Source organism: Geospiza fortis, unplaced genomic scaffold, assembly GCF_000277835.1.
Source record: "Geospiza fortis unplaced genomic scaffold, GeoFor_1.0 scaffold171, whole genome shotgun sequence".
Lineage (NCBI taxonomy): Eukaryota > Metazoa > Chordata > Aves > Passeriformes > Thraupidae > Geospiza > Geospiza fortis.
This window is the reverse complement of record NW_005054313.1, coordinates 5,254,367-5,268,010: the sequence shown is the minus strand read 5'-3', so window position 1 is coordinate 5,268,010 and position 13,644 is coordinate 5,254,367. Positions and strand designations below refer to the sequence as shown.

Here is a 13,644-nt window from a genome sequence, read left to right as displayed (position 1 = left end):
GAGGGGCCGCAGCACCACGATGGCTCCGGAGCGGGTGTTCCCGGCCCATCGCGCTGTGCGCTGGCCTGGCCGGGCCCACGGCGCTCCCTCGCTCGTTCTCCGGCCTCGGCCCCGCTCCCTCAGGGTGCTCCGCGGGCCGCGCAGGCCTGCGGCTCACGATTGCAATGGCCGGATGGACACCAGCCGTAATCCGCAGGCTAAACGTTTGTATCACTTCTAAAAATGGCCAGTTTTTAGTGTAATCAATTGAGGAGCGGAAATACCCAAATCACAGCGACCGTGACCTGTGCTAGTTAAGGCTTTTAGAAAGAATAACTGGCTGGGTTATCTTGTGTCTTCTTACGTCATCTCTCACTAATAATTGTGTCATTTCTCAAGTGGGGTTTGGTTTCATAGATGGCTGTGCTGTGACTTTAAGAAGCCGATTGTTTTTTAGTCTTGTCATTGCCGTGGGAGCCCGGTTGCAATCCCCGCGGCTATGATCCGGAGAAGTTATGAAACACAAGTACTGCTTTGAAGGACGCTAAAAGGAAAAGCTTGGTCTACATCAGCTGTTAAGTTTTTGTTTAATAATTTACAATTTGTAATATGAGTTAGTCGCACAAGTAGAGCTTTGGGAGTTAATATGGAATGATACCTTCTCAGTAGGTGCAGTAATCAGAACCAGCTCCTTGTCAGGTCTGTAATCTGCTCTTAAATAGGTGTGTTCTGCAGCGTGACTGAACGTCCATGCTAGGTAGGTTGCTGAACAGATACTGTTCCTGTTCAAAGCCTGTAAAAATAAGTCCCTGGCCTATACAGCGCTCCTAGAATAGCTCTGTAATAAGAGCATAGTTAAACATGTGGCAGCAAGTTTATTGTAATGCCTTCTAGGGTGTTCTGATGAAGTCAGGTGACTGGGGCTGATTTTCCTTAACCAACTTTCAGACTGAAGTCTTGAATTGTCATGCTTATGCACTGCTTGGAGAAATTACCTTTTACTTGGGAGATGGGAGGTCCTTGCTGCTCTCCTAATTTAGTTTTATTCTGGCAACGTGTTCAAGAAAAATTATATAACACCAATAAAATAAAACTTTGCTTTCTCTGAGTTTATGTCCTAGTCTGATACTGTGATATCAGTGCTGTTATGACATTGCAATATTAACCTCCACTAAAACGATTTGTCTGGGTAGGCAAAACTGAGCGCTCACTCAGTTATTGCTTAGCTCTGAAACACTTACATAAACAACCCATTTTGCAGTACTTATTCATATGTATGCTTCAAAAAGATGACGCCCCTAAGTGAACTTTGAGGCAGTGTTTTCACGATCAGAGCTTTTTTCTAAACTTTCTGACATGCTGTAAGAAGTTTGTGCTGAGCGAGAAAGGTTTTTAACTACAGTGATACAAACTGAAAATCTGCCAAAGACCAGCGTTTCCTGTTCTTGGTGTGAAAACTCAGGACAGTGGCAGGGGGAAGTCCAGAAACAAACTTTGGACATAGGAGAATGTATGTTTGGTTGACTCTTTTCGTCTTAAAAGCCTGTCTTTTTCAGGAAACTCTTAGAGGTGGTGCATTTTGTTGCTGAATTGGTTTTTGCCACATCAGTTTGCTGTAGGGTTGAGCTGTTGCCCTGTTTTCCCATTTTCTGCTTTGCATTTTGTCTTATGTCTTCTGCCAAAGATGAGCCATTCATACCAGAGTTCTGAAAGGCTGCTGGCTGTTTTTTTTAGTCATGCAGGTCACTTGTCCAGCAGATACAGAACTTTATGCTGCCAAAACCTGTGCGAACATTAAAAGCAAAAGCTGTCTTTAAGCGGGTTAGGTAACTACTGCCTTCCTGGTAGATCATTTTAATGACTTCATGAGCTGTGTCAGGTTCCTGTAGAGAACTAAAATTATAACTTTTGTGTGGTTGTCACTTGGAAGAAGAGCGTGGTATATCTTGATTTCTGCCCACTCCCCAGTCATTTGTTAGTCACTTGGTTGTTGCTTCTGTAATTCAAGGGGGAATGTTCTGAATGTAGGAGTGGCTTGGACTAAAGTCTTTGGGGCTCAGCAGCACGTCTCTGAGAGTGCTCAGTACCATTTAGCTCTCAGAAGAACGTAAGATCAGGACGTGCAGGCAGTGATCTTCCCAGGAAAACTCCGAGGTCTCAGCACTCTGCTTTAGGCTTCTGAGCTGCAAATGAACACATCGAATTGCTTTCTGAATCTAAATTCTTGGCACTCCCTGTATCCTTCAGCAAGGAGTTCTGCACCTTAACTGTATTTTACGTGAAGAACTGTTGTCTTAAGTATTTTTTGAACCTGCTGTCAGCTAGTTTTGTTTGACACCCCAAGTCGTGGTATTGAAATTCTTTAATTTGTGTTCTCTGGGTTTTTGGGTCTTAGTTGTTGTTGGTCATCAAGAAGAAGCGCCGTGCTCTGTATCCTTTTGAGCTGCATTGATGCATAACATGATGTTTTTGTTTGGATTGCCAGCTGTGCCATAATTTGTCAGCCCTGTGAGTTTGCATAAATGTCTCCTTTGATGCACCGTGAATACATATTTATATAAGCTATTTATTGTTGGTCCTCTTGTCTTAAAAAATACGTCCTTTTGGCTTTTAGTGTGGCAAAATGTGCCCCCTCAAACACTTTGTCTGTTGGCTCAGCAGTGAGTACCCAGTGATTCAGCATTAGGTGTTCAAAGTGTTGAGCTGAAAGGATTACTTTTGAGCAAATCCAGGCTGTGGTGGCATTCTGATGAACCACAATGGGGAGAGCAGCTGCTGTGTGATCTTTGTAAGGCATGAGAACCCTGGGCTTGGCTAGTGTGATACTGCCTAGTGAGAAATGGTGTAGTTATATGCTCAGTAGTGTCAGGGAAACTTTGCCCTTTATTTTATATGTTTGGATTTTCCATCGTATTGCCTAGCTGCATTTTCATCCAATAAAAAGCATTGGTTCCTGTTGTCACTGTAGTTTCTCTTTAATTGTTATGAGAGTTTCTGCTTTTTCCTTGGGAGAACTGTTAATTTGGTTTCCTGTTGTATTGTGCAAAGCTGTCCTTGAGATGTTTTGCCCAGGTGGAGCAACTAGAAAATGTTATATTCTAAATCTGTTACAGTCTTTGTTTCTGAGGCACCTTACCAGAAAGATGTTGAATCTTTCACAGCCTGGAGCAGTTTATAAGAGATAGAGAGCACCTAGGGATAGGCGAGTGTGGTGGGGGCTCTTTTTCTTCTTCACTTCTGGCTTAAGCAGCTCCCTGCTCCCCGTGTCCCTGCCCTCCTGCTGCCGTGTTAACACACCTGTTTGTGCAGCTGCCTGCTCATCCAGCCTGAGCAAACCCATCCAAATGAAACAGCCCAACAAGGGGAGAAGGAAAAAAATGACAAATGGTTATTTTTCTGTTGGATTAGTTTCTGTAAAGCCTGACTGGGGAATACAGGCAGTCGTGCTGATTGATGCAATGCAAAGGATGATGACAGGCATGGAAAAGAGTATGAAGGGGCTGCCTAAGCAGCTGTAAGTGGACATGAAATCTTAGTCATAGATGAATGACACCCTCCTGATTTCAATGGCAATTCTTACTTGCTGCCTGAAAGTCTTTCTGTGACTTCAGGTGATAACAACAATTCTGTGCTACAGCAGTCAGTGCAAATCATGTATTTTCTCTGAACCAGGAATGGTTTTCCTTAAAAAAAAAAAAAGGCTGTGGCCAAGTTCTGGAAAAAACAGACCAAGAATTTTGAATGAAAGATATTTTAGAAATGATTCAACAGAATAAATTGTACTTCATACATTAAATTGCTACATGGACATGGAACAGATGAGTGTGAAGTAGAGGCCAGTGAACAAATTGCAGTTTTGCCAAATGAATATCTCTAAATTATTATTTTGAGCATCCGTGTTTTACAGTATGCTCATAAAATAGGCATTTTATTTTACACAAATGCACTACCCAACTGTCTTCATCCTCATAATTTCAGGATAATTATAGACATGTATAGAGAAACGCAGTATTGCTATTAATGTAACAGCAGGCATGTTTTTGAGACTGTTTCACAGTGAATATCAACACATTAGGCTGGAGCAGCCATACAGATCAGTGTGGCAGTGCAAGTGCCAATCTGCCTATGCAACTAAATAATGAAACAGGCATTTGGAAAAAAAAGTCCTGTGGTTTTTGCTCATTATTCAGTATTTGTTCTTAGTGGACCCCTTATTTTGACCAAAAAAACCCCAGTTTTGTTTGAGCTTTTTTATTCAAGATTGAATAATTCAAATTACTTTTCTTTGAGAGGGAGGTGTGACATCTTCAGCATCTCCAGGAAAGGTGTCTAAAATGGGAGGCTGAACTCCTACAGTTGCTGTCAGCATCTGAGAAAGAATGCATGAAAATGTCTAATCAGATAATTGTTATGCTCACTTGGTAGCAGCAATGGGCTGTGGGTGTATTACCTGGAAAGCTATTCTGCATAAATACATATTGTTGTATGTTTCACTTACAGTATCTCTCACTGTCTTTCAGGAGATGGAGGATAAGGTGTTAAGTCCAGAAAAAGCTGAAGAAGCAAAATTGAAAGCAAGATATCCTCATCTGGGCCAGAAGCCAGGAGGCTCAGACTTCTTGAGGAAGAGGCTTCAAAAAGGAGTAAGTTCTTTGTTGTCCACAGGGTATAGACAAAAAAATCCAAAATTCCTGTAAAATGCAATTTTTTTTCCTCCTCCACAGGCCTTTGCATGGTTAGAGTCCTAAGAACCTTAAATTTTGAGAAAGCACGAGGAAGACAAATTTGTCTCTGCACAACAAATGCCAGGTTGGCAGGATAGCTGTTTACGGCATCAGGGCCTCAACCACACTTGTTATAAAAAATTAAACTTAGAAGCTGCTGTGATAGACTTGAAAAAAAATTTTATAGTAAACACCAAGGATTAGGAACTCATCCCTATTTTGTAGTGATTTTATCCTGCCCATTCTTATGCCCCCAAAATCAGTGTCCACTTCTTTTATCCGTGTTTCTGGCACAAGAAAGTTTCTTGTCTGCTGTTAGACTAGGCATTATCTGACATTAGTGGTTTGAAAGTGGTTGTATAATTCTGGATATACACCCAGACCCAAAAATAATAATAGAAGAATGAAGAATAAGTTAATATTTCAGTATTGTTTCACATCTAACCAATGTCTCTTCTTAGCTATTTGACTGGGGGTTTTTTAGTTAAATTATTCATAGAGTGATTATGTAATGCCTTTCAGGCATGCTGGGACTCTGTTCTTGTAATAATCCTGGTATGTCACTGCTTCTGGTGGTGCTTTCATTGCTGTCACACCGTTGTCACTATTGTCTAGGCCCTTTCAGTGCACACAACAATTCTCGGTATAAATCCTTCACAAACCAGCTGGTGAAGTTCTGTCTGGTAACGTCTCTTGGGGGTTGTTACTGTTGGCAGGTTTTTTGGATAATCTTTGTCTCATGAGTTGGAAGATATGGAGCAGAGTTAATGGCTGCTGGGCCTGGGCAGGTGGTGGATGAGGTGACTCCCTCTGAGTTCCTCTGCAGCCTCAATGAGACTTCACTGGGTTCAGGGTATGTGTAGACACAGAAGGGAGTGGTAAGTTTGTATTGTGATGATATCTCAGGAAAACAGGCCAGCATTCAGTCAGTAAGAATTGATAGCCATAAAGGAATTATGGCTGCTTGCACTTGGTGCAAATGTGAGAGAATCTCACCACCAGCAATAACAGCCTGTACAATATCTTCATCTTAATTATACACATTGAATGCAAAGGCTCTTGCAGCATGTACTTTCAGATTTGAGCAGAGACAGATCCATGGCCTTCTTAATTGGCTTTTGCTAATCTGATGAAAGATGGCATAAACTTGTAGATTCCAATTCATAATAGGCCTCCTGCAGTTTCTGATGTGGTGATAATAACTTTATTCCATTTATTTTTTATTATTTCAATTTAGTGTGCTCAGTGTCTTAAATGAAGAGGCTCCTTTACTTGGTAGGAGTTCTGGTGTACTTTGGGCTGCCTGCCTGCACTGATGAGAGTTAAAAGAGTGAGGATAGTGTATGTGCTATCAGATACTGTTTCTGACAGGAAGACATCTGGAAAGATATAGATGTTTTTGAAAGGGATGATCAAATTCAGGCCATGTGTGAGAAGCTAGAATAAATCAGGAAAGTTCAGGAATAAGTTAAAGGAAGAAATGGATTGATATTCTAAACCATGAGAGATGGTTTTCTCAAATATTCTTCTGTGGTCAGCTGTAGCCCAAATCATCATCAGTTTGGCAACCAGGACACACTCTGCCAGGTCGTATTTGCTGTCCAGAAATGTTCTGCTTTTGATGCACACACCATTAGCAGCAGACTTTCTCTGGATTAATGGTAGATGAGAACAGTACTAGATCATGCTCCCGTGGGAGGATTCTGTTTGGAACTCTTAGACAGACAGAAAGATATCTGCTAACAGCTGTATCGCATCTGAAGAGCAAATGGTTCTGTTATTACCTAGTTGCTGTTTCAAAGTTTCTTTTGATTGCTTCAGTCTTAAAGGGCAAAATGGGAAAAACTTTTTCCAAATCAGATTATGTTCTACCTTGAGGCCTACGCTGCAGAAGTAATGCTAGAACATTTTGGTGTAAATAGGGATTACACCATCAAAAGGATTGTACTGGGAAGGTTTATAAATAAAAGTGTGTGATTCAGATGTACGATGGACTATGAGAGAGCGAGATCAGGTAACTTCAGGGCTCTGCCAAGGAACATTTAAAGCCAGTTCAAATTACTTCTGTCTAGCAACTGCTGCTGCTGAGCATTTTGCAGCTGGTTAGTACTAATGTAGAATAAAGGCTGTGGTGGCACTGTGCTGCCCAGAAGCACTTGGACATGGTGGGTAGTGATGGCTGTTGTTCAGCTGGCTGAGGACTAAGCTTATACGAATCTAACTGGGTGGTCTATCTTCAGACATGGTTGTGGTTGTAAGCAGTAGTTAGTGGTGTAAATCTTAATCCTGAATCTAATTTTTTTGCCTCATACAAAATCTGTTTAAAATCATGGATTATGAGTATCTGAGTGGTAGACCTCATGGTGAGATGTAAAAACAGTGCAACTTTTCCTGCAGAATGTGTCAGTGAGCAGTTGAAGAATTGGATGAAATTCCATGCCTCATTTTACCATGATGTGGATAAGTAACAGTCATTTGGCTTTGATATGCATAGATAATTTAATATTTTGAGGAATCTGGCTACTCTTAAAGGTAATGCTAATAAAAACTTGGTGATCTATTAAGGAACACTGTTTTTCAACTAGGAATTTAAAACTTAATTTAGTTTTGTATTCAGAAAAAAAAATGGAATGGGGTATAATAATTTCCTTGACCTAGTGCTTTCCAGAAGGACTGTACAGTAGATTTGACTTTGCTAAATAATTGGTTTGAGAACTTTAGGGATTACAGTTTCACTGTTTTAATGTGTGCAGAGAAGAGGTTTTCTTGTTAGCATGCACTTTCATGCTACTTTGATCTCTGGTGTGATAGATCAGGCTCTGTTCTCCAGCTTTAATTTGTGCATTGTTTGGTTATTGTGTGTAGCAGAACTTGTTCACTGCAACAAAATTTGCAAACCCCAAGGTTTCAGTAGTGGGAGATGAGCTTTTGGGAAAGCCAAGGCAAAAGTAATGTTCAGATTATTGTTCACAATGATATTAAGAGTTCAGCTGTCTGTGCTTAGTAGTCTTGAGCTTTTCTTAATCAACGTAGAGCTACTTTGACGAATCACAGAGATTTTACAGCTTTTTAATATCTAAAATTTATTTATCTATTTAACAATTAATTCAGTGTATACATCTGATAAGATTTCAGGCTTTTAAATATATGTGTTTTGTCTTCTAGCAAAAATACTTTGATTCTGGTGACTACAACATGGCTAAAGCAAAGATGAAGAATAAGCAACTGCCTACTGCAGCTCCTGACAAGACAGAAGTCACTGGTGACCATATTCCTACTCCACAGGATCTTCCTCAGCGGAAACCATCTCTTGTTGCTAGCAAGCTGGCTGGCTGACGAGAACACCTGAACTGCATGATTATTCTCATTCCTGTTATTTCTCCTTAATAGTTATTTCTCACCCTCACATCCCCCTTTTTCTTTATTACACTAAGTCATGAGACTGACAGCTTTGCAGGTAGCGATAGCATGTGCTGCTATTGTAAGGGAATACTGTTAAGAGTAAAACGTAGTATTTGGTCTAGTTGAGAACAATGCACTGATTAAAAAGGACAAGTTTGGTTAGAGCAATGTAATCTACTTGAAAATGTACATATTGCCCATTTCCTAGTGTAGAACTGGTTCCAGCAAGTGACATCGCAAGTTTTACAACTTCTAATGTTTCTGCTTTTGTTATTTCATCTTAATTACAGCATATTTGTATTTAATATAACCTCCAGTTGTGTTGGGTTTTTCTTTCGTGTTTGGGTTTGTTGTCTAAAATAGAGGTTTAGACCACAAGTTGCTAGATGGTGAAGCATGTGTAAAAACAAAGACAGGGCTCTGATTGAATTTTGTTTCTGCTTTTGAACTTGAACGGCCTTAAACCTGTTTCAGCTTTAACAATAGAGTTTTTACTTGGGCAATATTTGCCCATTCTGGTGTAACTCTTGTGAACCTAGTGCTTATTGACAACTGCCTGTTGAAGCTGGTATTCTTTTCAGTTCTGTAGCTTAGGACACACCTTTGTTGAAGATGTGGATGAAGTGTGCATGTGCATAGACTGTTGAATTCACTCTTGTGCCATTTTTTGTAAATACAATAGTTTTGCACAACCTTTTGCAAATGTCTATTAGTTTTATGTTTTAAAAAGCAGATAATGTGCCAATCAAAGCACAAGTGATTCTGTATCTTTCAAAGTCTTGTCCTGAAACTGAGAGCCCAGAATCTTGCTACTGAAAGTAAAAATTGTATACCTGAAATTTGTGAAACACGTTTACACTTGACTCAGCCTTTTGCTTTTGCAGTTGTATGTTTTGTTTCATAACAATATCCAGCATTCAAGTATAAATTTGGAATTTGTACCTATATTTGCAGGCAAGTACCCTTTATGTTCAGCAGTTGTTTAAGCTTTTAAAGCAGAAATGCTCTGTCTGTTGGCATGGAATATGGCTGAGTGTACTGTTCTAGAGAGTTCCCTGTGTGGCAAACACCAAATTTAGGCTCAGTAACGTTTGATATGCAATTGGCTTTGAGCTACTTTAGACTTCTGGAAGCAGAAGGATTTTTTTTTTCTTGGACTCCTGAAGAGGTAGTAAATGATTTCCTTTTCGTAGTGCAGCAGTCCCTCACTGGTTTTGTGGAAATAAATATCTGGAAAGGTATTTCTATAATGACTTACTGAGAAATAGCTAACTTTTCATAGCAAAAAATAGGATTGAACTCCAGTTCATGCTTATGATGAAGGTTGTACTAGATAGACAAAATACATAATTGGTGTTAGTTAGGTGAATTGATGCATTTAAAACATGTTTGTTCAATGAAATCAGAATATTGAAAGTGGAGTATGATCCATAATATAATTGATTTTCATATAGGTAGTCACAGCCTTCACAGTCTTTGGGAGAACAAGAAACTCTTCTAAAAGATCAGTTTACTGAATGCTTTTTTCTTTAAAAAAATAGTTTGGAAACAGCCTGTTAGAAACAAAGCACTAATGTGAGTATCACAAGAGAGAACACTTAAAGATGCATGTTTTTAGAAGCTTGTACTTTGTGCTGACATATTCAGAAAGGTCTTGGGGTATAAAGGACTGCTAGTCAATACCAATGCTGGCCCATATCTTCTGCAGTGCTCTCTTCTAGAGGCAAACAAAATGGTCAAGGGAAATTGAATAGTCTTTATTTGGTCCTGTTTTGATCAGAACATAGTGTCTATGTCATGTTTTTGATTCAGAAGAGCAATTCCAGAGAATTTCAAAATTGCTAACCTGATTCTTCTCAAGTCTGTATAGCCCTGTTTTAGTAGTTAGATGGGCTTTGTCAAGCCTGTCCTTATTCCTTATCCTCCACTAGTATTACAAATAATTTGTGGTTTTTGCAGAACAGTTTGAAGAAATGGACCTACTTGAGTTCTTTAAGAAATTAGGCTGGAAGAATAACAAGGAAACTGGAAATATTGAAGCAAGCTGCTTTTTATAAATGTTTGTTCTAATGTGAAAATCCTTCTTTATTTTTCTATGTATAAGTGAAATTGAAACTTAACAGTAGGATTGGGCATGAAACAAATGTTGAACAACTTAAGGTGACTTGCTGTGTATTGTCTGGTGCCACTACTCTGTAGCTCCCCTAAGGTGAGTTCTCTTGATGTTTGGGAAGGTTTAAAAAGATAGCCATTTAAATTTAAACATTCCACTCACTCAGCTACAACTCAGCTTGTCCTGCTGGTTGGACAACACAAGCTCTTCCAGTGCTCACTCAGTGAGTTGCAGTTCCTAAGATTACTACAAATTCAGCTATGAATATATTCTCCATGTGTATATTTGAAGTACTGTAATACTAACTAGGTCAGTGACTGATTATGAGCCTTCACATCTGACAGACCTCAGCAGCAGGCACAGCTGTTTTGATTCTGTACACTGTATAAAACCTAAGTCCAGTAGTCACTTAACAGGAAATGGAACATGACTGCAGATCAATGCTTACTTTCAGCTTACTCCAGCAAGATAACTCAGCTATCCAAACTGATGTACATAATGTATTATATGAGTTTTACCATTTGATAATTGCCTTTTTCAAAGAAAACCTGTCCACACTGTAGACTGGCAGTCCCTTTCATATCTTGCCTTTAAAGATAGTGTTTAGTTGTTAGAGTAGTACTCATGTAGGCTTGTTATAGCAGATAGCACCAACATTTTATTTGAGATAGTTAAGTGGATTAATTACAACTTCACAGATATGTCCCCAAATCTGTAACACCAAAGGCTTCCCTCTCATTGTTCTTGATGTAGTAGGACGGTGTTTGTGTAAAGGCCACAGGAGTACATTTTGTTGGACATATTTACACCCAGTCAAGATGTTAAGGTGATAAAAATGTCAATTGTTCTTTACAAACTTACCTGTTGTATAGTATACAGAATAAATTGATTTACTTAGTTTTTATTGCACCGTGGAGGTTTGTCTGATCTTTACTGTGTTTTCCTAAACAATACTGGATACTTCGGTATTCTCTGTGGAAAATTTCTAAACCCTAAATCTTACTACTCTGTATCATTAAAAATATGACTGGGCTTTGGTTTCTAGTATGTTAGACTACAGAATTACTTTAATGTAATCACATTTATATATATTTCAGTGCTTATTTTTCTATTAAGGCAATTAAAGCTTATTGTTTGAAAACTCCGTAACAGATGATTGTTTGGGTCCCTTGCACTGAATGAAGGGGATGTCTGGGAACCAGCTTGGTGCAAAGAAATTGGCATTGCTTTAGACTGTTGGCCTAAATATGGCAACATTTCCAGAAACAACAATGCTGGAGAAAAGTCCCGCTAATTTCCCAGTCAGCCTGAGGCTTGGTGCTGATCTTTGCACAGCTTCCAGCTCCATGGGGTGTTATTTACACAGTTAGCTCAGTCCCCAGGGTTACAGTAACACCCTCTGTGCTCTGCATACCTGCATGGTACATGATTGTCTCTCTTCCTACATATCTCTTGTATTATTACATTGCAGAGTTCTTAACTGTTCCATCAGTACTGGCTGGAACCAGCCCTGTTTGTTTTCTACAGCTAGAGTCTCCAGGCCTGGTCCTTGAGGTGTGAGAATATGGGCTTGGCAGAGAACTCTCTGCTCACTCATTGTACAGTATGACAACAGAGTAGGAAGTCCTGTGTGAGAAGGGAATTTCTCTGCCACAGTTGAACAGATCACAGATAAGAACGGAACACAGATGTAAGAAAAAAGATAGGACAAATGCTTTTTAACTGCTGAAAAAAATTGCATAAAAATTCAGTATAAAATTCTACATGTGGACTGTGTCAGTTACATCACCTATAAAATGTGATTTGGAACACCCTGGGATCTACGCTCTGAAAAAAATGCCATATTTTCAAAAAGATGATGTGCAAGGTTAGAGATGAGGTCTTTTAAAATCTTAACAGCAAATACTTGATGCAGGAGATGCATCTTAAAGTAGTCGCTCTGGATACATTGCAAAAAGGTTGTTTCCTGGCAACTTTCAATGCCCCCAATTCCTGTCCTTAATGGCAGATTTGAAATCCTGGTTTATGCAAATTGTGTCAAATCATAGCATATTTTGGACTCAGATATCTATTTTTTGCTGTGGCTCATAATTACATTTGGCTCCTGAGCTGCAGCTGTGAGTGGCTGAGATCAGTAATCCACAGTCCAGGCAAACTCCTGAAATGAGTGTCTTTGAATTTAACATAGATATCCTGAGGAAAGGGTTCAAAATATCTGATGTGAAGCATCGCACAGAGAGGAGGTCCAGGTCCTTTCTGAAAACAAAACTGAAATTTCAGTTGTTTATAGTTCCAGTGTTGCACATGAAAGGTGTCTGGTAGCTTTAGTATGGATCTCTCTGGTTTGCCTTGGCAGAGGGATGAAGAGCAGCTATGAACACTGCTTAGCCAAAACCTCACCCCTGACCTGGACAGCAGCTCCCAGGAACCCTTCTGGGCTCTTTAGAGCACTGAGAGTGAATGTCCAGTTCTGCTGGACTGAGCCTCCTGCTGTGGGACAGTAACAGCAACCCTGGTTGATAAACCTGGCCATTCTGGCAGAACATGGGAAGGAATGTATTTTTAAAATCTTGTTCACATTATTTTAGACTCTCCCAGCAGAATCGGGTGGTTTTTTAATCTCTATTTGAGTTTACTAACCTTAGTTTCCCAGCTGTGAAGGCCATATATCTGCACCTAATGCAAACAACTCTGGGTAAGCTACATATTTTCATCTTGGCTATTTCCTATTTGTTCTTGCTACTTTCTCCATCTCCTTTTCAGATAGCAGCAATAAAGTCCAGCTAAGCATTTATTGGGAGTGTTTGTTTTGGGAGCCAGGATAGTGTTTTCTCTCTGTTACTAAATTGATGAGTGATTTCTGACCCATTGCTTTCATGGTTCAGTTTCTCTGTAAACAGCTTTGTCTGTTTCTTTGGTAGTTGTGAGTTTCAGGGGCAGTGCAGATACAACCCACTGAATACACAGCTGTTAGCTGAACAGCTGAATTCTGAGAGAGGATAAATAGGCAAAAGCACTTTGGTGGAGAGTGTGGCAAACTTACCTATCTAAAACTTGTTTTGTATTTTGGACCACTTGGACTAGTAGGATGCATTTCCAAGGTGGAAAATGGAAACAGAGAAAGAGAGTAATAACTTCAGTTCTGCTGTCAAAAGAACTCTTGACATAACCTGAGCTGTACAAAACAGTCATTAACAAATCATAAAGGAGTTGGGTGTCGTCTCTAGACCTTGCTGAAACACGGACTATGCCTTTCATCCCCATTTGACATCGATGTTAAACTTCTCAAATATGTGTACCTCCATGTCTTGGTGAGAATGGACTTTATTACTGAAGGAACTGGTTTGGGCCCATTTCCCTTCAGTGCCTTCAGTAACGGTTTGAATGACAGATGCAATCCAGCTGAAGGAGATTGTAAACAATTCG

The 13,644-nt window shown here is 39.7% G+C and overlaps 1 protein-coding gene across 1 annotated transcript; it reads left to right on the top strand.

Annotated features, from left to right (window-relative positions):
* The first annotated feature begins 4,478 nt into the window (after positions 1–4,478).
* On the top strand, positions 4,479–11,362 carry ARPP19 (cAMP regulated phosphoprotein 19). Its single transcript, XM_031055856.1, has 2 exons — positions 4,479–4,622; positions 7,869–11,362. The coding sequence occupies exons 1-2, from the start codon at positions 4,503–4,505 to the stop codon at positions 8,037–8,039; spliced, it is 291 nt and encodes a 96-aa protein (XP_030911716.1). The 5' UTR covers positions 4,479–4,502; the 3' UTR covers positions 8,040–11,362.
* The last annotated feature ends 2,282 nt before the right edge of the window (positions 11,363–13,644 follow it).

What these genes read in the sequence shown, in the direction of transcription:
- ARPP19 (XM_031055856.1), top strand. Translation starts at nt 4,503, where the DNA reads ATGGAGGATAAGGTGTTAAGTCCAGAAAAAGCTGAAGAAGCAAAATTG. An exon ending in GGAAGAGGCTTCAAAAAGGA is followed by an intron (nt 4,623 to 7,868) that starts GTAAGTTCTTTG and finishes TTTGTCTTCTAG; the next exon opens with CAAAAATACTTTGATTCTGG.